At 45.6% G+C, this 27084-nt stretch overlaps 1 protein-coding gene across 2 annotated transcripts in view; it reads left to right on the top strand.

The window, feature by feature from the left end:
* Positions 1-27084, top strand: part of LOC147706863 (uncharacterized) — a 98139-nt gene that overhangs the window by 14270 nt on the left and 56785 nt on the right. The window contains exon 5 of one of the 2 annotated variants that reach the window (XM_086926034.1): positions 7456-7582. The exons of the other annotated variant lie outside the window; for it this stretch is intronic. Coding sequence (XP_086782160.1) covers positions 7456-7582 — 127 coding nt within the window. The remainder of the gene's footprint in view (positions 1-7455; positions 7583-27084) is intronic. 2 annotated transcript variants of the gene reach the window in all.

Genomic DNA, 27084 nt, shown 5'->3' with positions numbered 1-27084 from the left:
ATTAGTGGGTGCCCTACATTCCAGAGGGTAATTCGGGGCAGGAATACCGTCCCGAGGACTCTCCCAGCCAACTACATTACACCATCTCTGACACATGGATAATCAACATCTTGGAACACGGATATTGCATTGAACTGTTGAAACATCACCCAACTTAAAACAAAGGGAGAAAACACCAAGGACATCTTGCACCTTTTTTTAAAAAAAAATTATAATTGTTTTTTTTTTTTTTTTTGAAAGGCACGTGTATGATCTGCTATCTGATAAGGCTATGGAAGAAGTACCAAAGTGGTAAAGCGGTTGGAGTGCTGGGTGGATACAGGGGCCAAGTATACTTACTAGTATCCAAGCAAATCTGTCATTTAAGCCCATCCTGGTCCACAGGGCCCTCAATAGGCCCATCAGAACACGAGTTCCACATGACTACGCTGCAGGAGGTCATCCTGCTCGTCAAAAAAGGGTACTCCAAGAGAACACTGAACTTTAAGGATGCATACCTAAGTGCCAATGGACAAATGACCCAACCAGTTTCTCAGGTTTGTAGTAGACCATGCCCATTACCAGTTCAAATTGCTGCGCTTTGGGATAAAATCAGCACCCTTGGTCTTTATAAAATGCCTGGCTGCCATAGTGGCTCACCTGTTGAGGTGGATCCACGTCTACCCCTACATGGATGATGAGCTCATAGAGGCAAAGTCATACCTGCAGTGCAAGGGAAAAACACAGTGAGGTAAACACTGCAGAAATTCTGATTCTCTATCAAAGTTGTCCACCCAATCGGAGAGACCTAAAGATCTTAGCGGTCATACTGACCTCCTGACAGGAAAAAGCCTTCCAATTACAGAAGAGAGTACAAGCAGTGATGGAACAAGCCTGCTTCTAGCAGAAGGGGTGAGCTTTAACAGCAGAGAAACTCATAGGCATGATGGTATCATGCTTAGTATTGATACTGAACCTCAGGCTCCACTTGAGGCTGTCTCAGGAGTTGTTGCAGAAATACTGGCAACGAGCAACTGCAAGATAAGAAAATATAGTGGTTGTAACAGAAAAGGTACGCTAGGAAATGAAATGGTGGAATAGCAAAAATACCTCACTAAGCAGACCTTTTGAGGCAACCAACTCCCTCGATGACCATTACAATGGATTAATCGCGCACAGGGTGGAGAGTGAACATGAACAGACTGAACGTCAGGGGCATGGGAGCCCTGGAGACGCAATCAATCGCATAACTGTCCACTCTGGAAGGCTTTGAAGGCAAGGAACACTGATCTATCGCAAGTCTGGGGGAAGGTGGAACAGATAGAAACGGATACCACTACCATGGTCTTACTCAACAAATGGTAGTATGGGGCTAAAATAGCACAAACTATCCACCCTAGCAAAAGAGATAGGGGTATGGGCATTACAAAGGAGCAGGGAGTGGAGAGCGCTGAAGCACACTGACTAAGCAGAAATTACAGATGCCCCTCAAAGAACTGAACCTTCAAGTGCTACAGCTGATCTTCAAGTGTGAAATCCCACAGTGAGACTTGTTCGCAACACCGGAGAGGGCGAAATGCCAAGACTTCGCCTCCAGGTATTCAATCTCCCACTTGCTGGGGAATTCCTTATCAATAGAATGGTTAGGGAAATGTGCAAAGCTTTTAACCCCCGCCCCCTGGCATGGAGAGGTTCAGGGAAATGTGGTTCTGTTACCAACACTTAACTATACAATAAAGTGATCGATGGAATGCTTGAATTAACCCTGGCCACAGGTAATTACTCTGGCCGCATCCCAGTCCATCGTTATTTTGCATACCATGCCACCTCAGTTTGGACCCAGCCATGTGCAAATCCGTCTTGACCCTCTAATGGGAACAGCCCAGCCTGAACTGCCAGACCTGCAACTTGGGACCCGCTTAACCAGAGTTATAGCTCATCAGCCAGGTATATTTTGGTTCCAGTGACCATGCGCACAGTAGCCATGTCTGGGCATACCCATCTCACTTAGGGTGACACATTAAAGTATTCAAAAAAGTGATTATTTGAATGCTTAAATTAAAATCTACCACTAGTAATTACTCTGGTCACATCCCAGTCCATCGCTATTTTGCATACCATTTCAGCTCAGTTTGGACCCAGCCAACTGCAAAGCAGTGTTGATCCTGCTCCAATGTGGCAGGACATTCTAACCTTGCAGGGGGGCCAAAGTGTTCCATCCCAAACCAAAATCCCTCAACTTGGCAACATGGCTGCTTAGGATGTGATCTATTTGCCACACTTCAGAACAAGAAATGCCAGTGGTATGTCCACAGGTACCTCTACCCAGATTCCAAAGCAATTCCTTATCAATGAAATGGTTGAACGTCTTTTTCTGAAGCCTTTCTGCTATTTCCCGCTAATTCCCAGGGTGGAGAGAATAGAGGTGATGGTGAACCATTGTTCCCTGAATCTGATTGCCCTGGTGTAGCCGTTCCCATCCTGGTACAGCCAATGGTTGAGACTATCCTGATGTCCTCTGATGCAGCTCACAAACCAGCTCCTCTCCAGACAAAACGGACAGGTCCTCCGCTATGATCTGAAGACAGTCCACTGGACAGCTTGGTTGCTGACCACTCATCTCAGCATCCCGGCTGATTAGAGAGATTGGTGCAATCATTAGCACTTGCTCCAGCAAAGACCTATAATGCTAAAAGGAAGTGCTTCTACATGTGGTGCAAGGACTCAAGCCTACATTGATTCAACTCCAAGTGCCCAGAACAGTCTTCGCTACTCATCGGTCAGAATTCTCTTGGAGTAATCTCTGAATTTAGGAGAATTGATGAATCCTCCTCCTTATTCTCCCAAAGGAATGGAATTGGCTGTTGCTAGCATTGCAGATTCAGTGCTGTGGTTCCTCCTTGGAAATGGCCCAAGAGTTTGTAGTAGATTAAGAACAACTGAGCTAATTCCTGCATAATGTGCTTCTTTGGGGCTGGCAGCAGGGAAATTGAGCAGAGATTTTTGTAAATCTCCCAAGTCTCCATTAGGATTTTTCTTAATGAGGATGACATTGCTCCCTTCCAGCACAGAGGATGTGCTGCTGACTCCAGGGCCTGAGAATACACTTCCTCCAAGTATTCCACAGTTGGTTCTGGGGCCAATTGTAGTACCCTAGGAGGACAGGGGTCTCTGGCAATCCCGAAGTGGTTTGCTCTAAAAGGGTTTTAATTGTTGCCACCGGAATGGGAGAGACCCTGGCCAAACCGCTGCTAGTAAGCTGTCCAGGGATAGTGCCTTCATTGAATGAAACCACAGACATGCCAGTAGGCTCTTGAAATTCTGCAAAAATCTTCATAATCTTTTCACTAAAGAACCTTTCTTTTACAAAAGTCTTGGGAATTCCCCAACTCGTTTTGTGCCTGGGTGAGGGTGGGGGGAAGGATACATGAGATTGCTAACCGTCTGAAAACTTCCTTAGGAGAATTATTAGCAGATCTTATCTTAAGAGAAATAAATGAGACTATTTAGCCTCATTAATGGATTTAGCTCCTGTTTGTTTTTCACTTCAAATTGAGAACTATTCTCCATCTCCGTTCTTGCCTACGACATTGCCTTTGGAGGTCTTTAAGTGCTTCTGAAAACCACAGAGCTGAGGTTTTCCTCCTGCTAATGTGCTTAGCTCTGACAGGAGCAATCTCCTCAATGGCTGACAATACCCACTTTTTTTTTTTTTTTTTTTATTTGGCAAGGACTTCAGCTAATCTATTTCCCGATATTTTACTTTACTTTCTTAAACAATTACTCTGTGTACTTTTCTCCGCCATTTCCCCACGCACTTCAAACCGCACTGTATGATGATTTGTCCCTCTTAACGGAAGACACGCTTCCACTGTCAGGGCATCTTGGTTGGAAAAGATCCCTTCTTGCAAGTGACCAGCTATATGGATACGGGCAAAAACCCATTGAGAGAAGCCAAAGCTGCTTATTTAATCTGCGAATGCCCTGGCGCTCCTATCTAGCCTCACAATGGCATACTCCGGGGGAGTAGGTACCGATAATTCAGGACCAAAATCTTTCTTCACCCAGGTCACTGTAATAAACGACAGTCTAACTGAGGCGACAGTAAGCTCGCTAATTTCAGTGCAATGTTTTATCAAAGAACGAGCCTCAACCGAGGCACGTTATAATATTTGCTTCCCTGCCTTATCCCCCTCTGTCCACTTTTTCCTGGTTATTGGCTCTGTATTTATTTTCAGGTTCTTCAAAGTCCAATTGCAATGCAAACCACATCACTGACCAGCGTATCCTTGGACCGTAGTATTGCGTTACTTGCTACTTATCTGTCTGCTCAGAGTTGAGTAGGACCAGCCTAGAGTAAGCCAAGCACTCTTTAACTGGATCTGAGCTGGCAGTATACCAGGTGCCATCCTGGTGCGAACGGGTTCAGACTGGCAGCACACATCTGCACACTCATATTCTGTGGTAATACACGTGATGAGCCCTAACCTATTCAACATGAGAAAAAGAGGCTCTAACAGGCCCTTTAAACAAAGTAACGCTCCAAGAAATGCCCCCCCGGACAGCAGCAACAAAATGCCAGATAAGAATCCCCCAGCATAAAGTCTCCTCCTAGGATCAAATAAAGTATTAAAAAGCAATGTTCGCATGAATGAAGTGAATCCCCTTTTCATAACCTTACCGCACCAGTATTGGCTCGTTTATATCGCATGGGAATACACATGTGATTATAGCTACAGCACTAACACTCCGAAGTAGTAGCATGTCCAAAATGGCTGCCAAACACTAAAAAAACTAGCTCAAACAGGCCCTTGAAACAAAGTAACCCTCCCAGAAACGCTCTGTGGACAGCAACAAAGACTGCCCCATAGTCACCCCAGCAGAAAAACACCCTCAAGGATCAAATAAGTTCCAAAAGTAAAAAGCAACGTTGCCTAAGTGGGTTCCCCTTTATGTAACCTTACAAAGAACAGGAAGAAAGTAGCCGCAGGGAGTCGGTGAAGCCAGCGCCAGGATACCCTTTTTACGGTGCTTGTTTGCTCTTTACAAATTCTATCCTCCCCCCTCATCAGCTCAAGATCCGAGCCCAGGCCTTTTGTCACCCTGTATGGGCAAGTTAATAACATTTGTCCCCAGCAGAGGGAACAAATGCTGCACCCCTCAAAAGGGTAATTACCAGTGCTTTTCTTCAGCTCCAGAGGAGCAAGGGGCTGGGTTGAAAATCTGGATCTGTTTCATTCCTGTCACACTGTACCAGGGCTTAGGACAGCCAAGGTCCACTGAACAAAGGAGGAAGCCTGGACAACTGGAGCCAAAACAGGAGGGGTGCGGGGAGGATCCTCTTTGAAGTTTTGGTGGGGAAAGCCCTGGCAGTGATGTCAGCGAGGGGTGTAGCTGAGACCCCAAAAGCATGTGACCAGTGACTTCTGAATAACACAATCTTGAACTGTCCCAGCATGCTGTGCAGGAGGTTTATGGCAAGGGTGGCGTGGTGATGTGGTAACCTAGGATAGTCCAGCGGTGCTGGCTTTTAGAACCTTTCACCCCCTTATAAAATCTCTTGCACAAGGGAGAACAAGGGTTGTTGGTGCTTGTTGCTGCTGGACCCTGGGACTGCGACAGCCATGGACAACTGGAATGAGAACCCCCCCCCCCCCCCCCCACCCCCCCCCCTTAATGCCCAAAAGAACCAAACTACTCTGCCCCAGTTGACCTCAGGACCAGTTGGTATTTCCAAGGGCCAGTGAGGCTGGGCCCCCTTGCACCTCCTGGATACCCGTTGGTGGAAAGATCTGGACATTTGCGCCCATAGACCAAGACCAGATAGGAAGCTGGTGCAGGGAGCCAGTGGAACCAGCTCTCTGCAAAGTACACCACATTGGAGGCCACGAGGCCTTCTGGGTCTGCCCCTGGTGCCCAGAGCTCCCCAACAGGAGTAGAATTATCCCATGATCGTCCAAATCAGCCTGAAGAGGCCTGAGTTATGACTGTTTCAAGGTTGGTGACCCTTTGACCGCTCCCACAGAGATTGAGCTCATTCGGCTATGCCTCCCAGTGAAAAATATCCCCCCTGCTGCCCGTTTCTGTGGTGAGTGGCAACCACCGCAGAACAAACACTCTACCCGCAGAGAGCGGGCAGTGGAGAAGCATTCTGCAGGTAACCAGGAATGCTGGCCGGGCAGCTAGCCATCTAAGGCTGTTGGAGGCAGCTCGGGGAGCCCATCACCAGCTAAGGAGGGCATGGGGTCCGAGTGGGACTGGGCCTCCTGACCGAAAATAAAAATGGAAAACCACAACAAAAAGCTTAGCTGCTCTCCTTGGCACAGCAGGTGAAAATATGTCCAGCTCCTCTTTCTGGAGTTCCCCATAATGCCTCAGAAGAGGCTCATTACCATACACTTCTTGCCTTGCAGTGGACCCTGGACTGCTAAGTCACCACCAGTGTGAAAAAGGGGGGATGGGGACTACAGGATTTTCATGATATTTTTATCCATTCCCAAGGCTTGAGCTTTTGCTATACAGCTGGCAATGCAGTGTCTCTAAGGGCTGGGTTTACAGTTGCTTTTTATGTGACGTAAAAGTTTAGAAACGCGGAGTGCAGTGCCCTCTAGAGGCTGCTCTGTTTACATTTTATGTGGCCTGACTGTGTATAAAAAGCACACTCACGTTTGTTAATTTTGAAATGCTATATGGAGATAATGTTGACAGTGATTATTGTTCAAGTGTGATGTGCTAATATGGTGATAGACTAATAATTGTATTTACACTTGGAAGTATTGATCATTGTATTTACTCACAAATGATGGTGTTTCTAACATGGTTTGTTCTTGTACTATGGTGAACCCTTGAGAAAGCCAATAGGCCAATTTGTATCTAAAGTGTTACCTTCCCCCCCCAAATCATATATTGTGCTGTCTGGTATAGGAGGAATGTACTGTGATTTGTGGAGGTCATGACCCTTTAGGAGTCAAATGTTGTTTTCTGATGTCCTCTAAGGTATTTTCTATCTGCCTTCAGTGGTTATCTGTAGAGGAATGGGTAGTATTTAGTAATGTGTGTGTGTGTAATAAATGTACATTTCCTTTTCTAAAGTAAAAAGCACATACAGGACAATCATTTTATTGAGGGTTTAAAGTGTGCCCGAGCATGGTAATTATAATTACTACATCCACTCCAGGTATCTGTGTTTGATCTTCTAATCACAAGTTCAGATCTCAGCAGGTCCAATCAGCCTTTCGTTCAGAGTGTCAGCGAGTTGGGTAACAAACATATGCTGTTCAACACCCCCAAGCAGTGAATGTTCACTTTACAAATATGCATTTTTATGTTACAATTTTGACGATCCGTTTCGGTTACCCAGATGAGAATGAAAAGATGGCGACATTAGAAAGAGAAGGGTTTGAGTGTGCAGTTTTATACTATGCTTTCTTTGAGGGATGGTGAGAATGAACTAGCTTGATGTGCGTGTTGTTTCAGGTGCCTATTACTTTTGAAGATGTTGCGGTGTACTTCTCTGAAGAGGAATGGAAGCTTCTTCAGGACAAACAGAAGGAACTTTACAAGAGCACAATGAAAGAGCATTATGAAACACTTAGATCTCTTGGTAAGGGCTGTACTACTACTGTTTAGGCAAATGCAAAAAAGGAGTTTAACTACATATCCCCTTAGGCGATTTACCTGTTCTTGAGTTAATATTTGCAAAGGACCTTGTTAAATCCCTTACTAAGTGCAGTTCGTTAAGATTTTGTCATTGTTCATACTCTCCTCTTTTATTGTGGAATGCCTGTAACACACATGTCAAAGTATTTGTCTTTTTGCTAGTCTTAACCCTGAGACAGTCTGTCCAATATCGTGTAGCAAGGAAACAATCAACTTAACAATACACATTAACACCCCCAGCACGAATTACATCCACTAATTCCTTGATTTCACTTTTTAAATTTAATCTAAATTGTATTTTATTGTGTACACTTTATTGAGATTCCATCTAAAACTTTAAAACTGTGTTGAATTTCATTTCTTCTTAGTTTAAAACCTAGCTTCAGGTTTTTCATTGAGATTCACCTTTGTTTGCCTTGACTCTAGTTTGTTCTCTCAAGTACTATTCTGATCTATTTTGATGTGCAAGTAGCTTCAACTGCTCCAAATGTTATTGTTTTACCACACGTACGTTTTACATACTTTCACACCTGGTAACATTCATATATTTGTCATGCACTGCCTCAATGTTGTAAATAAGGTTTTATAATATTTATAACTACCCCATGTATATTAACAACTATGAATATTGAAAAAAACCTTTATGCATAGTCACTACCTTTTCTCCCACTGAAGTGTTTATTTATGCTGCAAACTGCATTAAGTTTGGCAATGCTTTTTCATTCTTTAAAGATGATTTAGGTTGATTTGGTTATGGATTCTTTGCTATGCAAGAAATTCGGTATGGTTCTTCCTGATCTCTGTAATTATAGACGTTTGGCCTCAAGTAGCTTTTCATCTGGTCCATCTGAGCCAATGGTAAAATCCAATGCATGTGAATTAATGAAAAAAACTGAATCTGAGAGCGCGCATTGGAAGAACCTGTTTAAGGGAAATTAAATCAAAAACCATATTACAATAAAAAACATGAATAACAAACTAATATTTTATTGTACTTGGATATTGCCGGGCACATTAAGGGCTGGATTGAGAGGTTTGTGGTTGGGATATCCATCACTTTAGAGACGAAGCATCCCTTCACCAAACCCTAATTCCGACTCTAAATCTTTAACTGAATATACATCAACAATGGCAAACATTAGAGTACCAAATATTATAGCCCAATTAGGGAATAAAGTTTTAAAATGTAAAATATACCACTATAAAAAGCATGGTCTCAGTAATAAAGTGAAGTAGTGCTATGTAACATGTTCATAATAATATGGGGGTTAAAGTGGCGCTCTCCCCCCCCCCCCCCCCCCCCCCCACTCCCCTCCCTAAAATAAGAGCAACTGAGTTGTGTGGATCCATGTGGTTTACTTGCCAGATGGAATAAACTCTGATTGGAAAGACTGTTTCGTGAGTACTGACTCCTTTTCTAGCTATTAACTGCAGTTTGTGCTAGTTTGTGCTCTCTATATCAAAGCAAGTTCTCACCCACTTCTCTATGTAAAGGCAAGCCACTCCAGATCTAGTCTCATTACAAATCTTTTTAATCTGGCAGAAAACAAATATATATTGCCTAGTGGTGGTCGCCACTAAGTAGTTGGGACTGCTTTTCAATGGATAAAGCGTTTTTTGGTGTGCTAATAAATTTGCCCCTGTTTTTGAGGATTGTTCACAAAACGTTCCCCAAAAAAGTTCAGCTACCTCGGCTCCTTCTTGTAAAGTTTTTGGGTGATCCGTCAACCAGGAGCTGAGGAAAAAAATGGGGGTCCTAACACTCTAAATCCAGTGCATTTTCCTTAGCCTACTTAAGACCAGGCTACAAAACTGCTGAACGGAAGGATACCAAATTTGGCAGGAAGCTAAAATTGGGTCAGCAGATTGTTGTTTTTGTGATTTGGTGTTAATCCGTTCAGTCGTTTTGAGAAATTTAGGGTGACAAAATAATTGTATATTTAGGCAATTGGGTCAGTGAGCGTCTTGAGACTCTTGTGAGAATGGCAATTTAAAAATAGAATGTTCTGATTGGCCCAGGAAGCTTTAGTTCTCTTGGGCCATCTTGTTTCCTTGGGAGTCAGACTCCACGAGCGATCTGATTGGCTTCCAGTAACAGGAGAAAAATGTGGCTGGTAGCTGTTACAGGATCCTGGGGCAGAAATCTAGAACTATAGGTAGGGGGATGCCCTTCTCCCTTGAGCCATCCGAGGCGCCAGGGAGCCCACGCCAAGGGCTGCTAAACATATGTATGGGGCGAGGGGATCGCGCAGTCCCTCTCCTTGTGGCTCTAAGGGCCATGGGGAATTTTCAAAATGGGGAGAGGGCGCACACCCTGCACATCCCCGAGTGTTTAAGGGCCTGGACAGTCCACCCCAGGGTCCAATTACTCTAAAGGAGGTGGGCTGTGCTACCGCTTTTCCTGAGCCATTAATGGCTTTGGGACCCAAACTCCCTGGGCCAGCTCGCAAGCTGGGTCCCAAGGAGCCCATCTTGGTACATAGCGGTTTACCTACCTGCACATCTGTGGACAGGGAAACGTGTTTGCTATCGCTTCTCGGGGCATTTTCAAAACTCTTGCCAAGCATGAGTAATAACCAAGTCAGCTCCCAGTGGACTGAAAGCAGACTTTTGATTGGTTTCCGTGCCTGCAGTGATACAGGCAAGCAAACATATCAAAATAACGCTCCGATCTGCGGGGAGCGGCATTAGGAACTGCTTCCTTCGGGCGAGAGCAGTGCCAGCACCCAATATATGCGTGCAGCCGGCTGGGGCTGCAGGTACCTTGGGGTTCCCCCCCTTCAACCCACAGTGAGAATATGGTGAGTGCCCTGGATGGGCACCAGGGCACCCACTTTTAATTTTGAGGTCCTGGGGGATGTGTTCCGTAGCTGGAATCCCCCCTCCCCTTCCCCAAGGAGGAGGGTTGAAGGTTCCCTTCGCCTTGCAAAATGCCACAGGGGATGATGTCCCATGGGCAGAAATCAGCCCAAGGAGTGTGTGTGGGTGGGGGGCAGGCATTCCCCCATCTCCATGAAATTTGTGCCAGGCCCCAAAGGATGGGAGGGGGCATGTTTCTACCCCTGCGCCCCCTGATAATCACGCCGAGCCCCAAATCCATACACTGGGGTTGGGGGGGCGCTCACCCTCATTCCATGGTCTTTAAAAGGAACTGGATACGCTTATTGGATCTTTAGATATAGTAAGGAGGTTGTATGCTGGACCTAATTGCGCCTGGTCCCCTACCTCTTTGATATAGTTGTAGATACACCTGCTCTGCTTACTCCTAGCATTTAGTGTTGGATTTGGACGTTTGCAACTTGTTTTTCTTCGAAGAAGTCTTTTGAGTCGAGGTATAGTGACTCCTGACTTCGTTGGCAATGCACATTGGGCATCAGTTTCCATTGTTAAATTGTTTTCTGCACAGAGGGTGAGCGTAGAGCTGGAGCAGTAGATGGGAAAGTTTTTTTCCCTTTGGGTTCGCATGTGTACTGGATTGGGCTCTGTTTGGTGCCTAACTGTACTTATTGCCAGGTCTGTTTGATCTCTTGGCTCCCGTTTTTTGGAAGAATTGACTGTTGTATCATTGATCCCATTTCCGTTTTTGTCTACATGCAGTGGACATCAAAATCCCGTTTCCCTTCGACACCTCACTGCCAGGCCCTCTGCCCATGTTCAGGGTACTCTGTTAATCGGCCCCTGCATTCCATCGATGAGCATGCTATGTCGGTGATGAAAAGGACACCCTTTCAATACTGTCCCCAGTACCATCAAACATCGAACCTAAAGCTCCCATAGAAACATTAGCTAAAATCAGTCTTTTCTGCTCTTGTAATTGCTCTAAATCATAAAATATCCAATTGGCTCTGAATTCTACCTATCAATTTACAACTGTAGAAGGATATAAAATAAACCGGGCAAAAACTGAAATACTGCGTTTCAACATTTCTCGTCTGAAAAAATAAAACAAGATATTTAACTGGCCCCAAGATATCTTGCTGGTTGTTGTTGAAAGATACCAAGATGTTTTCTCTCTAAATTATTAACCTCTGATTTCTAAAGTCCCTTCTGTTTACTTCCCTTAATCATCATGGTTGAAATTTCTTTGATTAACATTTTGATTCTACAATTTATTTGTTTACCAATCTTCCTATTGTTTGGCACACTAAACATTTCTCTACCATTGATGCAATCAATCAATCAATCATGACATTTGTATAGCGCGCTACTCACTCGGAAGGGTCTCAAGGCGCTTGGGAAAGGGGTCCGCTACTACAGGGCTCGGATGTCGTCGGTGGCAGCGATGAGGGCGGTCTCGGTGCTGTGGTTGGCTCTGAAACCGGACTGCGAGGGGTCGAGGGATCCATTCGTCTCGAGGAAGGCGGCCAGTTGTCTGTTGGCGATCTTCTCTATGACTTTGACAGGAAAAGGGAGGAGCGAGATGGGGCGGAAGTTTTTGAAGTCTGTGGGGTCCGCTGTTGGTTTCTTCAGTAGGGCGCTGAGCTCGGCGTGCTTCCAGCTCTCCGGGAAGGTGGCGGTGTCGAAGGAGGTGTTGATGACGTCTCGGAGATGGGGTGCGATGGTGGAGTCGGCCTTGTTGAAGACGTGGTGGGGGCAGGGGTCCGTCGAGGATCCGGAGTGGATGGTGTTCATCGCGTGGGCTGTGTCTTCGGTGGTCCAGGTGCGGAGGGTGGCGGTGGGGTGCGTTGGTTCGACGGTTGGGAGCGTGGATGGTGCGCCGAAGCTGTTGTGGATGTCGGCAATCTTGCGGTGGAAGAATGAAGCGAGGGAGTCGCAGAGGTCTTGTGAAGGGGTGATGTCGATGTTGACGTGCTGGGATTGGAGAACTCCTTGACGATGCTGAAGAGTTCCTTGCTGTTGTGGGCGTTGTTGTCCAGTCGGTCCTTAAGTGATTTCTTCTTGGTGGTGCGGATGAGCTGGTGGTGCTTGCGGGTCGCGTGTTTGAGGGCGGTCATGTTGTCAGTGGTCCGGTCGAGGAGCCAGGCTTTCTCGAGGGTGCGGCAGGTCTTCTTGGAGTCCTTGAGTTCGTCGGAGAACCAGGGGCCCTTCTTGCTTCTGGGTCTGCTGGGAGGGTTCCTCAGTGGTGCGAGGTCGTCGGCGCAGGCGGTCAGCCACTGCGTGAAGTTGCGGGCCGCTTCGTTGGGGTCCGTTGTGCTGGCTGGTGGGTTTTGGCTGAGGGAGGTGGTGAGCTGGTCGGCGGTGATCTTGCTCCAGCTTCTGCGAGGAGCCTGTTGCGGGTGGTGGTGGGTTGGGGTTTTTCTGAAGCTGAAGTGGACGCAGCTGTGGTTGGTCCAGTGGAGTCCGGTGGAGTGGCTGAAGGCGATGTGCTTGCTGGATAAGAAGACGGGATCATGTGTGTGGCCGGCGTAGTGCGTGGGGGTGTTGACTAGTTGCTTGAGTCCGAGGTTGTCCAGCAGGGTGATGGTGTTGCTGTCCTTGCTGTTCTCCAGGTGGAAGTTGAGGTCCCCTAGGAGGATGCATTAATATCTGCATTTATCTGGGAGCAGTAAAAAAACTGATTACTAGTTTCTTTACCTTCATGAAAGAGCTGGTGGTCTAGCTCCACCAGATTTTATTATATTACTCCTCCTTTGCCACCAGTACAGTTTATTTATAGCAATGGTATTACTAATCTCGTGAGAAATACAATTTGTTTTGCCTTTAATGCATCCAGATCTGGATCTCCCTACAATCAGGGAGCACAAAAAAGCGAGTATTTTGCAAGTAGGCATTGGCAACCACTGACGAAACGGGAATCCTTGTAGATTTTTCAATAACGTGTTATTAAACCTGGGCGGAGTTTCGCGTAGGTCCGCATGCAGTGGAGTGCATTAAATAAATGCCGTTTGCAGTGATTTTCAGCGCCGGGTGTTGGTACGCACTGTGCAATCAACGCGACAGTACCATGCAGGGCGCAAGCAGGCGCTGCTTCCTTTCTGCCGCTAAAGTAGTTTTTTTTTCTTTTTTTTCTCGAGTGGCAGCTCTCTCAATGCAAACGGACTGTTTCTCCACATGAGCGGTCGCGAGCATACGCGACCACTTGCAATGAGAAATCCGCCTTCGTTGAGAAATCTCGTCGGGAGGTTGATTTTTCCATGCTCATGCTCGCCAACTTGACGTTTACAATCGCAAACAAGGAAAAATCTCACAGGGAGGTGGATTTTCCTCGCTTGCCAACTTGCTGTTAACTAGCGGAGCGCGAAAAAAAACGAGAGAAAAAAAAACTCCGCTGAGCAAACTTTTCCAGAGCTCTGCGGAACGTGCAGTGTGGAGACTTACGTGGTATGTCCCCTTTTTTGCTTTCTCTCATTCCCAGAACGAGTGCCAAAAGAAAGAAAGAGCTCCGGTACATCATCCTGATGGCTCCAGCATGGCTGAGGCTGTTTTGGTATGCAATCTCCTTCTTCTGTCCGTACCCATCCACATTAATGTAGGAGTGCATCAAACATTGCTGTCCAGGAGTGCTGGTTAAGTACTGCATCACAATGCTGCGTCCTTGAACTAAATATCTTGGCTCTTGGGCATGTTGAATTTGCCCACTTTTTTATTTTCTGGATTTAGTCATACTTAACCTAGCTAGAGAAGCATCGATCACAAAGACCTATAATGTCAAACGGAAAATATTCTTCTCTTGCTTGCAGTCTGGATTCAGGTGCAGCTCAGTCCGAGTGCATGTTGTGGTAATTTTTCCTTCATGGTCCATCAATCACCAGCCACACTGGCTCTGGATACTGTTCTTATGCAACTGATAAAACATCTGTTCAAACCGGTTTATTTGGCAGACATTAAGAATGTCACTTGTAAATGGTTTTGTTGCTGTCTCTTCTCATGCAGAAGAGTAGCAGATGCTAGCTGTTTTTTATAGATGTAATATTGGTGGAACACAATATTTTAAAAAGATCAGTTATTGTTCTTCTTCGGAAATCTTATCAAAGATCACACACTATCCAAGCAAGCTGTCTCTTAAGTGGTCAGCAGTGCCCATAGTTTACTGTCACGCTACGGAATATGGTCCACCGCAAGGCAAAGTCACTGCACATTCTGTCAGCGTAGCCACTGACAAAAAGCTGGCATACTTTCACAACAGTTTATCACTTGGACAGAGATACTGCAGCAAATTAAGCGGTGGGAAAGTCTGTTTGGCATAATCTTTTTACGTAGATTGTTACTGAATACTGTTCTGATTTGACCCTCTGACTCTACCAAAAGTTATTTATAACTGCAGTTCTCCACTGTGGCTAACTTTCTTGCAAATACATCTAGTTTTGTCTCTTTTAACCAAAATATTACACAGTTGGGCTTCGAAAACTGAAGTGCGATTCCCTCTGCGAGAGGGGAGTGTAGTTCTGAGCCCTTCACCTTATTTGCTCTTTTGCTGCTTTCTATTGTGTTTAATTGGCTAATGAATGGTCATTGTTTACTGTTGTTGTTTTTATGTAGATCAGTATGTTTCTAACTTATTATTAATGGGTACTGACTGTCACCTAGGTAAGGCAATGATTAACGCATGTGAATCTTATGAAAAATACTAACCCCGAAGAACTGTAGTTAAAGGTAAGTAACTAATGTCATCCCCTTTTGGAAAGAAGGATGATTTTTATTTTATGACTTTTGTGATATTATGAGGCCATATTTATGAAGGTGCAATGTTGGTGGAATAAGGACTCCATAAGGGGTAGATGAAGAATGTTTTCCTATTCCAATATCTATCTATAGATATAGCTATATTGATATTTAATTTCAGATATTAAAATGAGTTATTTTGAAATCTGGTTACAGTTACTGTAGTGTCTTGTGAGTTGGTGCTGACTGGACCCTTTTGATTCCTGATGGGACTCTGTAGAACTGTGATGTAAGTGTTCGGGTGGGGTGACTAGAGTTCAGGTTTAGAATGTTGAATTGCAGTTACATGCAGAGCAATAAAGATGTGTAAAACCAAGCTCTCTGTGTAGCTTATTCGTTTAAGAGTACCCAGGCTGGGGAGGACGCTACAACTGGCGATGAGATGGTGGATTATGAAAACCCAGCGATCAGGAAAACCTAGATCGCGCCAAGAGTTTGCAGAGGCCCAGAAAAGACCGCAAATATGGAGCAGCCTTCTCGAACCCACGGCCTTGCTTCGATACCGCCAAAAGCTAAATATTTGTGACCGATGGACTGCCTGGATAGAAATGTTTGTCATCGATGCACTGGAAGTAACCGATAACAAAAAGAATGTCAAATACCTCAAAAACCTTGCTGGTGAAGGAGTAAAAGAGGTAATGAAGAAACTGCTGTGAACTGATTAAGTCCCATACCGTCAAATCAAAGAAGTGTGAAATCTCTAGTTCAGTGCAGTGTCGATAACGAAAAAGAGCCTTTCAGTCGGGATCGACAAATCTGGTAAAATCAACAAATTTGTTGAGTGACTTGATATGCTCATCAAATATTAAGCTCAATGTTGAAAAAGCTATACATATTCGAGCTATCGACGAATGTCTGTCAGATTCATTCAGATGGCGAATGCTGAGAGAACCCATTAGTCTGGAGCGAGTTCTCATGGCTGCCAGAGCTGAAGTACGTGCTAATCGACAAGCTGCTGACATGGAGGCCAGAGGCGCCCAGAATGAGTTAGTCGTGAACATGTAAAGTAAGCAGAAACACAACGCTGAAGGACATATGGTGATGTCTCTAAGGAAAGATAAACCTGCTTTAGAGGTGTGTTTTAATTTCCACATGAAGATAAATGTCCCTTCATTGGACAAGTATGCTAAGGCTGTGGGAAAGAAAAGCATTTTGTAGTGATTTTGCTGGTGAAGCAAAAGCTAGGTGCATCACAACGAGAATTCAAAATGGGTGCTCGAATGTTTCAGAAACTATGTTCTACACGCCTGCAAGGCCAAGCGGCCACAAACCGCTGAGTCAAATAGACATCTAAATCTTTGTCCAGGAGTTCTTCAGTTTCATTGTCCAGTGACCGTGAGGAAGACTGATTTTGAGATGTTGATCTCAGAAAAACGTGTGCATGCTGGACTGGCCGCATGCAAAGAAGAATACGAGTAAAAAAAAAAGTCGACTAGTTAAATCGCATCAGTCATTCAACCATTGTCTGAAAATTACACTAAAAGTAAATGCTTGCTCCAAATCTTTTATTACTGACAGTGGTGCGTCAATAAACGGGCTGAGGAGAAATGCAATGAACGGTCTGCTTTGCCCCGTCTCCCAACGTCAAAGACTAAAGTGTATACATGGGCTGCATCAAAGCCATTAAAGAATTATGGTTGATTCGTGGCAACCATGAGAGGCAAAAAGAAAAAAAGTGCATGTGCTTGTTCATGCACTTCATATTACGGAGTCAAATGCCTGTTTATTCTGGTTCAATACTGCTGCTGATATGGACTGATATCTGCACTACAACATGAATGCTCATCGTGAAATAGTGTTGGTTCCTGTTGTTTCATGGATTAGGCAAACTTACGACCATGAAAGTGCAAGTGCATATCAATGAGGACATTCGTCCTGTTGCTCAAAGACCTAGACTAATTGCATTTCATCTACAAGAATCTGTTGAGAGAGCTTGAGACCTCACTAAAGCATGATATCATTGAGCGATCTACTGGTCCAACCCTATGGGTTTCCCTCCTAGTGGTAGTGCCCAAAAGGGACAGTGAAGGAGCTATACGTTTCTGTGTTGATATGCGTCAAGCTAGCAAAGTAATTGAATGAGCAGAACATCCCGGTCCGCGCAGTACCGACATGATCACACAGGTAAATGGTGTTTAAAGTATTCTCTCACCTTGATCGGAACAAGGGATACCATCATTTGGAATGCAAAGGAAATGGCACTATTACGTTTCGGTGTCATTATCTGCAGAACTTTTTCAAGATGTTTTTCGATGTATCATACAACCTGTCATAAGTGCTTTCAACTGCAGTGATGACCTATTGGTTTTCTGAGCTACACAAGAGGAACATGATGAAGCTCTGACGCAAGTGTTTACTTACTGATGAAGGTTTACCTTTGAGTGCGGAGAAATGTGAGTTTCTTAAAACTCAAATTCTTTGGACAGGTATTTTCTGATTAAGGGTATCACGCCGGATGCAGCAACAGTGCAGGCTTTGTCAGCCACTAATCCCCCACAAGATGTTAAGTTCATTCCTTGGCATGGCCAGTTACAGTTCTAGATACTTATGTCCCTCTGCCAAAGTAAGTGCTTCCTTAAGAGTCTTAACAAAAGTAAAATGTTTTTTTTACTGGTCACACGACTGTGAACAAAGTTTTAAGAAAATTAAGCATTCATTGAGAACACTACTGAAACAGCCTACTTTGATCTGAAGCTTCATGCAGAGGTGGTTGTTGACACAAGCCCAGTCCAGTTGGGTGCAATTCTTGTCCAACACAGTGGTCCCCCAAATGCTTGCAGACATATATTGGCATATGCCAGCCCAAGTTTCACCAGCTGAACGCCCCTATTCACGACCTGAGAAAGTTTAGCAGTGGTGTAGGCTTGTGAACATTTCCACATATTCCTATATGGAAAACCTTTCACTCCTGTAACTGATCATCAAGCGTTGCTTATCTTTGGCAATCCAAAAGCCAAGATACCTCCTGGAATTCAGTGTTTGGGTTTGCCACTACAGAAATATGACTGCACTATCGTGCACCAACCAGTGAAATATCAAAACCCTGCTGACTACTTTTCACGAGTGCAGTACAGTGTCATGGTACACTTTCCAAAGTGGCTGAAGCCTACATTAACTTCATCGTTGAGTCCAGTACACCTGCTGCTATTGCATTGAAACAAATTATTAATGTAACAAACAAAGAAACTGACCTCTTGATACTAAAAGACATTATTGCACATCAATCCTGGAGACAGCGCACACCATCTCTCTCACGTGAACTTGAATATCTGAAGGTAAAAAATGTAAAAGATGAACTGTCCATTACTCAAGAAGGTATTGTCTTATGAGGTTTGTAAATTGTCATACCAGAGAGTCTACAACTACAAGTAATTAAAGTAGCCCATGAAGGACATTGTGGAATTGTCACTAGAGATCTCTGAATCTTGATATTCTCATCTTGATCAGAGTTGAAATAGAATTGAAGGCCTGTCATTTGTACAATTATTTATCTCCCAGAATCACTCAACATAGCTTGGACATGTCGGATTTACGAAAAAATGTATGGGAGAGAATCAAGGATTTCTTTGGTCCTCTTGACTATGGCTATCACCTGATGGTGGTTATTGATAACTACTCCTGTTTTCCATTAGTAGAAAATCTCTCATTGATTACTCAAGCAAGAATCATCAAGAGATTAGATTGTGTTTTTGCAGCATGTAGACGTTGCATGGGTCGCCCAGCAGGACACTTCTGGGTAAGTCTTAAAGACCTGGACTGAGAGAGGAGTGAGCAACATGTGGGCTGCAGTGTCTCTAAAGGAGAGCTGCAGCACTTGTACATGAACTGACAAGGGCCCCACACTTTGATTATATCTATCTCCTCCCCCCCCCCCCCCCGTCACGGGCCACAAGGAGATCCTGGGCCAGCCACTGGCTCGCTGGGTGGGAGCCTGCCGGGGGCGGGTGCAGCCCTGATTGCAAGCCTGGGGGGGTGTGAATCGCTGCAGCTGAAGAGGCCTAGCGCTGCAACGGGGTCCCGGCACAGTGCCGCCAGGAACCACTTGCAGAGGGCCAGCACCGACATCGGCTCAAAGCTCACAAGATGACTTTAGGAATCCAAAACCATGAGGACGAGGCACCTTGGGGCCCTGCCTGTTTCTGTTCTCAGGCTGCACTGAGTCGTCATTGCACTCCGGGGGTGATGATTTGCCTCTAGCTACTCACCTAAGTTTGCTCTGAGGGCCTAATACTCTACTTGCCACTGGACTCTCCTTCATAGCTGAGGGGGTATCCCAAGCCCTAACCACGAGTGAAGACTAACCGCACATGGGACCTGTGGTGGGCTAGTGACACGCAGACCGATCCGCATCCGGTGGCTGCGGCCATGCGGGCACTGCAGCCTTCCCGGGCGCTACCGCTTAATTCTGCACACCTGTCCCATATCCTGCCCTGCGCTCTGTCCCCTCTCTGGCTGCACACATTGGGCCATTTGACTCCCCGGCAAACCTGCAATTAAGTGAGATCCATCATGGGGAAGGACAATGGGACAAGGACCCAACCGACCGAAACCAAATGGACCAATATGCAGTCAGTGCCCCCGCCCAGAGGGAATCCGCACTTTCCATGACCGGCCTCCCTGAAGGAGACCTGGCTACCATACTGCAAAACCTCAAGGCCTGTCAAGAGTTGCTGGAAACCAAAATTGGGAAGTCTGTAATCCGACTGCCCGGGTGGTGGCGGCGGGAACCCGTATCTCAGGCTGGGGGGGACGACGTCTCCACTGAAAAAGCAAGTGAAGCAACTCCTGTCTCACATGTCGGACCTCCACAAATGGGCTGAAGATGCTGAAAACCGCTCCCGCCGGAACAACCTCCACCTGGTCGGTCTTCCAGAAGGCACAGAAGCTACCCAGGTCACCACCTTTATCGAGGAATGGATTAGGACCTGGATACCGGTGAACACCCTGGTTTGTAGTGGAGCATGCCCACCATGCTCTTGCCTGAAGCCACTGCCGGGGCTCCCACACCTGCCCATCATCATGAAAATCCTCAACTTCGGGGACTGGGGCGCCATCTTCCAGGAGGCCCGCTCCCGTCCAGAGCTGCTCCTCAAAGGGGTCATACTTATGCTGTTTCCTGGCTACAGCAAAGCGGTACAAGCTCACAGACCCCCCCCCCCCCTTCTATTTTCCTTTTCAATGTGAAACAAAAGCTACATGCTCTCAACCTGCCTTACAGGCTCCTTTTTCCTGCTTGTCTTAAGGTGGATCTTCCAGGGCAAATCCCTTTTCTTTGATATGCCAGAGGCGGCGTGGTTTTGTCCAATTCGCCCAGTGCAGAACCTCCCTACTATGGACCCCTGGCCAGGGCTGGGTGGAGCTGCGCTGACGCACCCCATGGACCACGCGCTGGGCCCTGTAGAAGGCATAACAACCGTGAGGCATTGTCCACCTCGCCGGCTAGCTCCCCCTTGCCAAGAAGGGAATCGCCTGGACTTCTAGACAACTCCAAGGGCCCACATCTGACGACCACAAGAGATCCCAGTGGCTCTCGAGACCCAGCTCTGTAGATTTTGACCGATCACGTAGCCCCCGTATCTGAACTTTAGCGCCGCCAATATGCAAACTTCAGTTAGAGGAACTGGTATCCTTGCACATTGAGGGACTCGCCAGATAGCCCTACAACACGCCCCAACATTGACTGACTGGTTGAATTGTTTCTATTTCAAGCTTGTTCATGGGACGACAGATGCTTCATTTTGGGAAGTATCGGGTGGGGGGTTGGTTGGGGGTTTCGGCTGGAACTGTTCTCCCAGCACGAAGTTGTGTTATTTTATGTTATGATGGCCACCTTGCACTGCACCCAGGACTTTTCCTGTGCTGATCCCTATGATGACCTCAAGTGCATCCGGCCTTTACCAGAGCCCATGGACTTAATCCAACCTTAGTGGTTCCAACCGCTGGGTTCATACTCCGCCACAATGCCCAATCCATACATTGGGGGTGAACCCCTGACTGTTCCTACATGGAACGTCAACGGCATCTTAGATAAAATCAAACTCACTGAGATTATAAGAAGCACCCGGAGGGTCAATCCTTATGTTATAATGTTACAAGAAACGCATTTAATGGCAAATCACTGTCCCTTTCTGGCCCGTCAGGGATGCGATAGAGTTTAGCACTCTGGACTCTCTAGGGGTTCACGAGGGACGGCAGTCCTCCTGCGACGCCCCTTCTATTTCTCACCAACCCAAGTGCTCACTGATTCACAATGCCGGTTCACTACTCTTATGGGTACTCAGAGGGACTCCGTTATTAATCTCTTGTCACTATAAGCGCCCCCGGCGACTTTAGAACTCTGAGATGCGCTTGGGACACATCCTCAGGGCCTGACCATTATTGGGGTGGGGGGAGAGGGGGATTTTAACCCCGTCCCTGAGCCCTGTCTGGTGCACTTGGCACCCTCAGTCACCGCAGTACACGCACACTTCAGCTGCACCCCACACTAACTCTCGTATAGACCTCCTTTTTATGCCTCCCCCAGACTGTCGAGCTGTATCTGACATTCAAATATGGGTGTCTGACCACTCCCCGCTCCTCTTGCGGGTAGGGGGCCCCTCAGGAGCGTGGCGACCTATGTGGCGTCTAAACGCCTGGTTTCTCCAGGACTCAGTATTAAGAGAAACTTGGGGAAGAACTTTCCACATATTTTTGCACAAATGAGGGTACAGTGCATCTGCAGGGTACATTGTGGGAGACGGGTAAAGCCCCGATCCGGGGATATGCCTAAAGGGTTTTTCAAACACAAATGGCAGGTCTAGGACTGCCGACTCTCCCAGCTCTAGGCCCAAGCCCTCCACTTGGAGCGCCCGTTGGGGGCTGAGGAGGGAGAAGCGGAATGCTGTCGGCTACAACTCATACGTGATGAGATAAAAAATATCTCCCTTGAATATGCAAACTTATCTGGACGGCCTCTGTGGCCGGGGTCTGTGGATGGGGCGACAAAAACTGCAAATTACTCCATTGGCTCGCTACCCATCCCATGGCCAACCAGATTGTGCCTGAGATCTGTGAGGCACAAGGCCAAATCTCTCGCACCCCTGTGGCAATTGCACAGGCTTTCACGTCCTATTACAAAGAGCTGTACTCAGAGGATCTCTCACATAGCCCACAGAATAGCTCCTCCTTTCTGCAGGATACCCCCTTCCGCGGCTCTCCCAAGCTGAAAGTGCTAGCTTGGACAAAGCCATCACGCCTGAGGAAATTAAGAACGCTATCTCCTCATACGACTCCCGGTCAGATGGGCTTCCTGTGAAATATTATGCAGCTTTTTGTGAGACATTGATGCCGAAACTCCACACCCTGTTTGAAGAGGTTATAGAAAGGGGTGCCTTCCCATCACTCACAGAAAGTGCCACTATTGTGGTCATGCTGAAGGTACACCCTCAGCCGTCCTCCTGTTCTCAGTACCGTCCAATTTTCAATATCAACATAGAGGTCAAAATCTTTGTAACCATCCTCGCCACCCATATGAGGCAGGTGCTCCACACCCTCATCCGTCCCGACCAGTGTCGCTTCATGCCATGCCGTAATGCGAGGCACTTTCTCAGACGTGTACAAATAGCCCTCGCCCATCGTAATCGCGTTTCGCCATACCTGGCCCTTGTGCTACTCGACTTTGGAAAGGTCTTTGACATGGTGAACTAGTGCTACATCAAGGATGTATTGGAGAGAGCGGGATTCGGGCCCTCCTACAAAGGGGTGGTAAAGGTCCTTGAATGTAGTCCGTTAGCCGGAGTCCTCATAAATGGCGCACTGTCGGATGTCCTTGTGATCGAGAGGGTGACCTGCCAGGGATGCCTGCTTTCCCCTCTCCTGTTCGCTCTGGCAACTGAACCCATGGCGTGTCCTATCCGCAGTGATGGCCAGATCCAGGGCTGACATTGGCAGGAATCTCATGAGGAACTGACTGCCCTCTATGCAGACAACGTCGTCCTCGATCTGTCAGACCCTGTCCGGACCAAGATCTCTCCACATCCTCCACCTGTCCAGAAGGCATCGGGCTGCGTCTCAACCCAACCAAATCTACGGTGGTACCTCTCCATGTTTGGAGGGAGTGTATGGACTGGCAAACAACCATCCCCATAAGGAGGTTCCCATTTAAATATCTCGGATCTGGGTGGCACTCCTTCCCGAACTGATCTGGTCCCTCAATCTCACTCCACTCCTCAAGCATGTGAAAAAGGACCTCCGTCGTTGGCAGACCTTCCTGTTGAATCCTCTAGCACTTTTTAAGATGATTCTCCTCCCTGTCTTCTAAACATCATTCAAAACCTTCCACTCCATCTCCCTTGCCTTTTCTTGCCGCATAATTTACTCAACTGTGCTGCTTAATTGTCCTGCCCTGCTGCATAGTTCCAGTCGCCCTGGGTATGGCACATGGCAGGTTAGGCTCCTCCAGCCCTTTGTTTTGATGCCCATTTGAAATCCCTGGTGTCTGGGGGGGGGAAGAAGATTGGGGGTAATCACCTCCAGGATCCAGAGAGACTTATTTTCTTTGTTGTTGTGTAAACGGAGTCTCTGGCTCCGCTCTGCAAGGTTTGTTTTCACAGTCACGGGTGGCATGAGTAAGAGTTGTCTAATGTGAAAGACAGGTTTTTGTTGCCTGACAGAACCTAATCCATCGCATAGTTTCCATTTCATAGTTGAAGTGGCGTCAATGCTTTTTGGTTACTAACAGTCCCTAAGCAGGCATCCAGAGACACTGGTGATTAAAAAAAAAAAAACATTTTGTTCCTCAATACAACTCACCCAAACTGCACTAAGAAAGACGCTAACTAAAAAGCAGGTTTATTTCAACAGGTGCACCCTGTTGCTTAGCACGTCTAAAACAACCACACAGAATATAATTAAAATCACACAAATGGATGTTGCAAAAGATGAGAATAAAATGTACATTTCTACCATAATTAAAATATATATTAAAACCTAACACCCTTAAACTTACTTCTATGCGCCAGGCAAGGAGAGCATGGAGAGGTATAAGTTGCAGCTAGAGTTTCTTGGGGGACATCCATTCACTCTATACCTATTTACAGCAAAGCATTGTAATTATCAGTAGTCTGGAAGGCTGTGTTCCCTGCGGAAGGCAAATACATGGCACTTCAGCATTCGCTCCTCCCGGACTCTGGCTCGATATTAGCTTTCTGTAGAAAGTGCGATGTGGCAGCATCTCTGGCAGTCAAGCTTCTTTTGGCAGTGTCTTGCAGGATTTGGGGTTTAGGCCTGCTCCCTAAAACTCTAGTTGCAAGTTATACTTGAATGATATTGTTTTTAGCTTAATAGTTTGATTTTACATTTATTGTAAGATACTGTTATAAATTAAAAAAACAAAACAAAAATGTTTTCACACTTGAATACATATATTTACTGTTAATGCTTTCTTAAATATATGTATTTCTATACATAGGTGCATATAGTGTTAAGGTTAATCACTTATGAAGTATAAAACCTGCAAAAAGAGAGAGTACAAGCTTACCTACGATGTAATGGTTCCCGATGTACAACCTGCAAAGCTACGGTTGCATACTATTCTATAGCTAGGTAAGGTTCAGCTTGCAAAGGAAAACCCAGTCATTTATTATTACCAATTAATTGGTATGCTAGGTTTGTTATTTCAGACTTTGTTTTCCCCAGAAAACTGAAGATTAACTAATAAAATCTGATTGTTTCCATCATGTTATTGTAAAGACAGAAGAGTAGCATCTAATTTAGAAAGGTAATAATTTGTTATGCAAACCTGTATATTTTGTACTATCTAAATGTTTGGTTATTTTTCCATTCTAAAGAGCGCACCTCTTCCTGTTATGGAAGATGAGAGTATGAAGCAATGTGATACTTCAGTCCTAGCTTGAGCAAAGACCGTAATCGTATTCTCTTTGATAAATGGATCTTTGACCTTAGTGAGATGCATCCCTAAATATTTTAATCTACTTGAAGACACTTGAGAACTGTAAGAGTTAATATCAATTAATGGCAAACTCTTCGTATTTGCTTAACACCGTGAAGATAATTTTGTCATAGTCTAAGTAAAGAGCATATCATCTGAGAACAGATAAACATGCTTTTCTTATGCAGCCATCTAATAGTCAATTAATGTGAACTCCCTCTGGCTCCAGCATCCCAAAGTAGCTATATTGTCAGTACAGAGAGCACAGAGTACAATGTGCAGTCCCTGCCTTCTGCCTCTAATTGGTGTGAATGGTCAGGACCACACCCCATTGACATAAATGCTGGACAGTGGATTGTGTACACCAATCAAACTCAAGAGCGAAATAAAGGAGCCTGGCCCATTTCTCGAGGTACCTTCAGAATAGAGGATCACTCTTATAATTGACTTGTCTTTCCTTACTCTGGCTGTGACTTCCCTGTTTCTCAGCTAGTATGAGTGTTAGATTGCTGATGACCTCATGGAATGTTCGGTGCCTGGCATGTGTGTGGAGTGTCAGTTGATGGCAGGCAGGCTGAGCGGCAGGGAGGCTGCTCCCGGTGGGGTCTAATTTCCATCTACTTATCTTCTTCTAATGAACTTACCCTGGAACTAAGCTGAAATCTTTATACACCTGGCTCCAAGGACTTTCAATTACCACAATCACCCCATTAAATTAAATACTTTTTCGGTGTCTTAGGTTAAGATCGTTGCATACACTTGTACAGTCTCCGTAAACCTTGTCAATCTATTGGGTATAAACCTGGATTGATCCAGGTGTGTCAGTTTGTCAGCCACTCTAAGTGATTGGCATGATTGTTTGCAATGATCCTAATACATGTATGTACATATAGGGAGGTTGGTCTGTAGAAGACCCAATGCCATTGCATAAAATGTGATTCTCCGTTACTTGCTTCCAAGGAAGTTTTATAGGGTATTATTCCAGATAAAACGTTCCCTGGTGGTTCTATGGGTCCATTACTGCTTTGGGATAGGCATTGAGCAGGAATCTACTTTCCACCAATACTGCCACTGTTGAGATCAATACTGGCAAAAAAGAGCAGTGCGCTGAAGTGCCGCAGGACCATTCTTGTGCTAGAGCTAAAGGGTCTGATGGCTTCCATTGGGGACAAGATGTCCAGTACTCGGGGCCTTCAGTGGAAGTTATTCCACTGACCGGGAGGTGGAGGAGGGATTGGGGTAGAAGGGAGAAGCCCTCTGGTCACATAGTCTACACTCCATAGTTACATAGGAGGGCGTGATCTTTTCCTCCTGTGCACTAGTGGGATTAATGTAAAATGTCACTACACTAGATCGTTTCAGTGTACCACTTAGACATCAGTTTGTATGTTTGTCAAGTCTATTGCATTGGTTTTATTTATTTATTTTTTGCTCCAGAGCGGATTCTGTAGTTGGGCAAGCTATAATCTGTAACATCTATGCTTGGTAACCGTCTTCTTCCCCCTCAGCCTGGTTGTTTGTTAAACTGGTTACACTAATGTAATGTTTAAGAATGTCTGAGCGATTTCCGTCATTATGAAAGAAAATGTACATGTTAACCAAGTTCCCCATCCTAGTAATTGTCTCTTGAGTTCAAAAGGCCCAACTTTCCTCTACAGAGACCCTGATCATAGCATAGGAGTCTTAGCAGATCCTTCCCACCCTTACTGATCTTAAAAACAAACTGCTTTACAAGCTAGAATTCTGAACTGACAATGGTGTGTGTATATATAATAAATATTATATTTATGAGTTTATTTTTGTTTTTTAACCTTTTTAGGCAAGGAGCACAATTCCCTAATTTTTGTCTGGTCAAGTTTGTCACAAGGTTGGGATTTTTAACCCAATTAACTGAT

This window comes from Lissotriton vulgaris, chromosome 6, assembly GCF_964263255.1.
Source record: "Lissotriton vulgaris chromosome 6, aLisVul1.2, whole genome shotgun sequence".
NCBI classification, from domain to species: Eukaryota; Metazoa; Chordata; class Amphibia; order Caudata; family Salamandridae; genus Lissotriton; species Lissotriton vulgaris.
The sequence above is the reverse complement of the archived record's forward strand: the minus strand, read 5'-3'. Positions and strand labels throughout refer to the sequence as shown.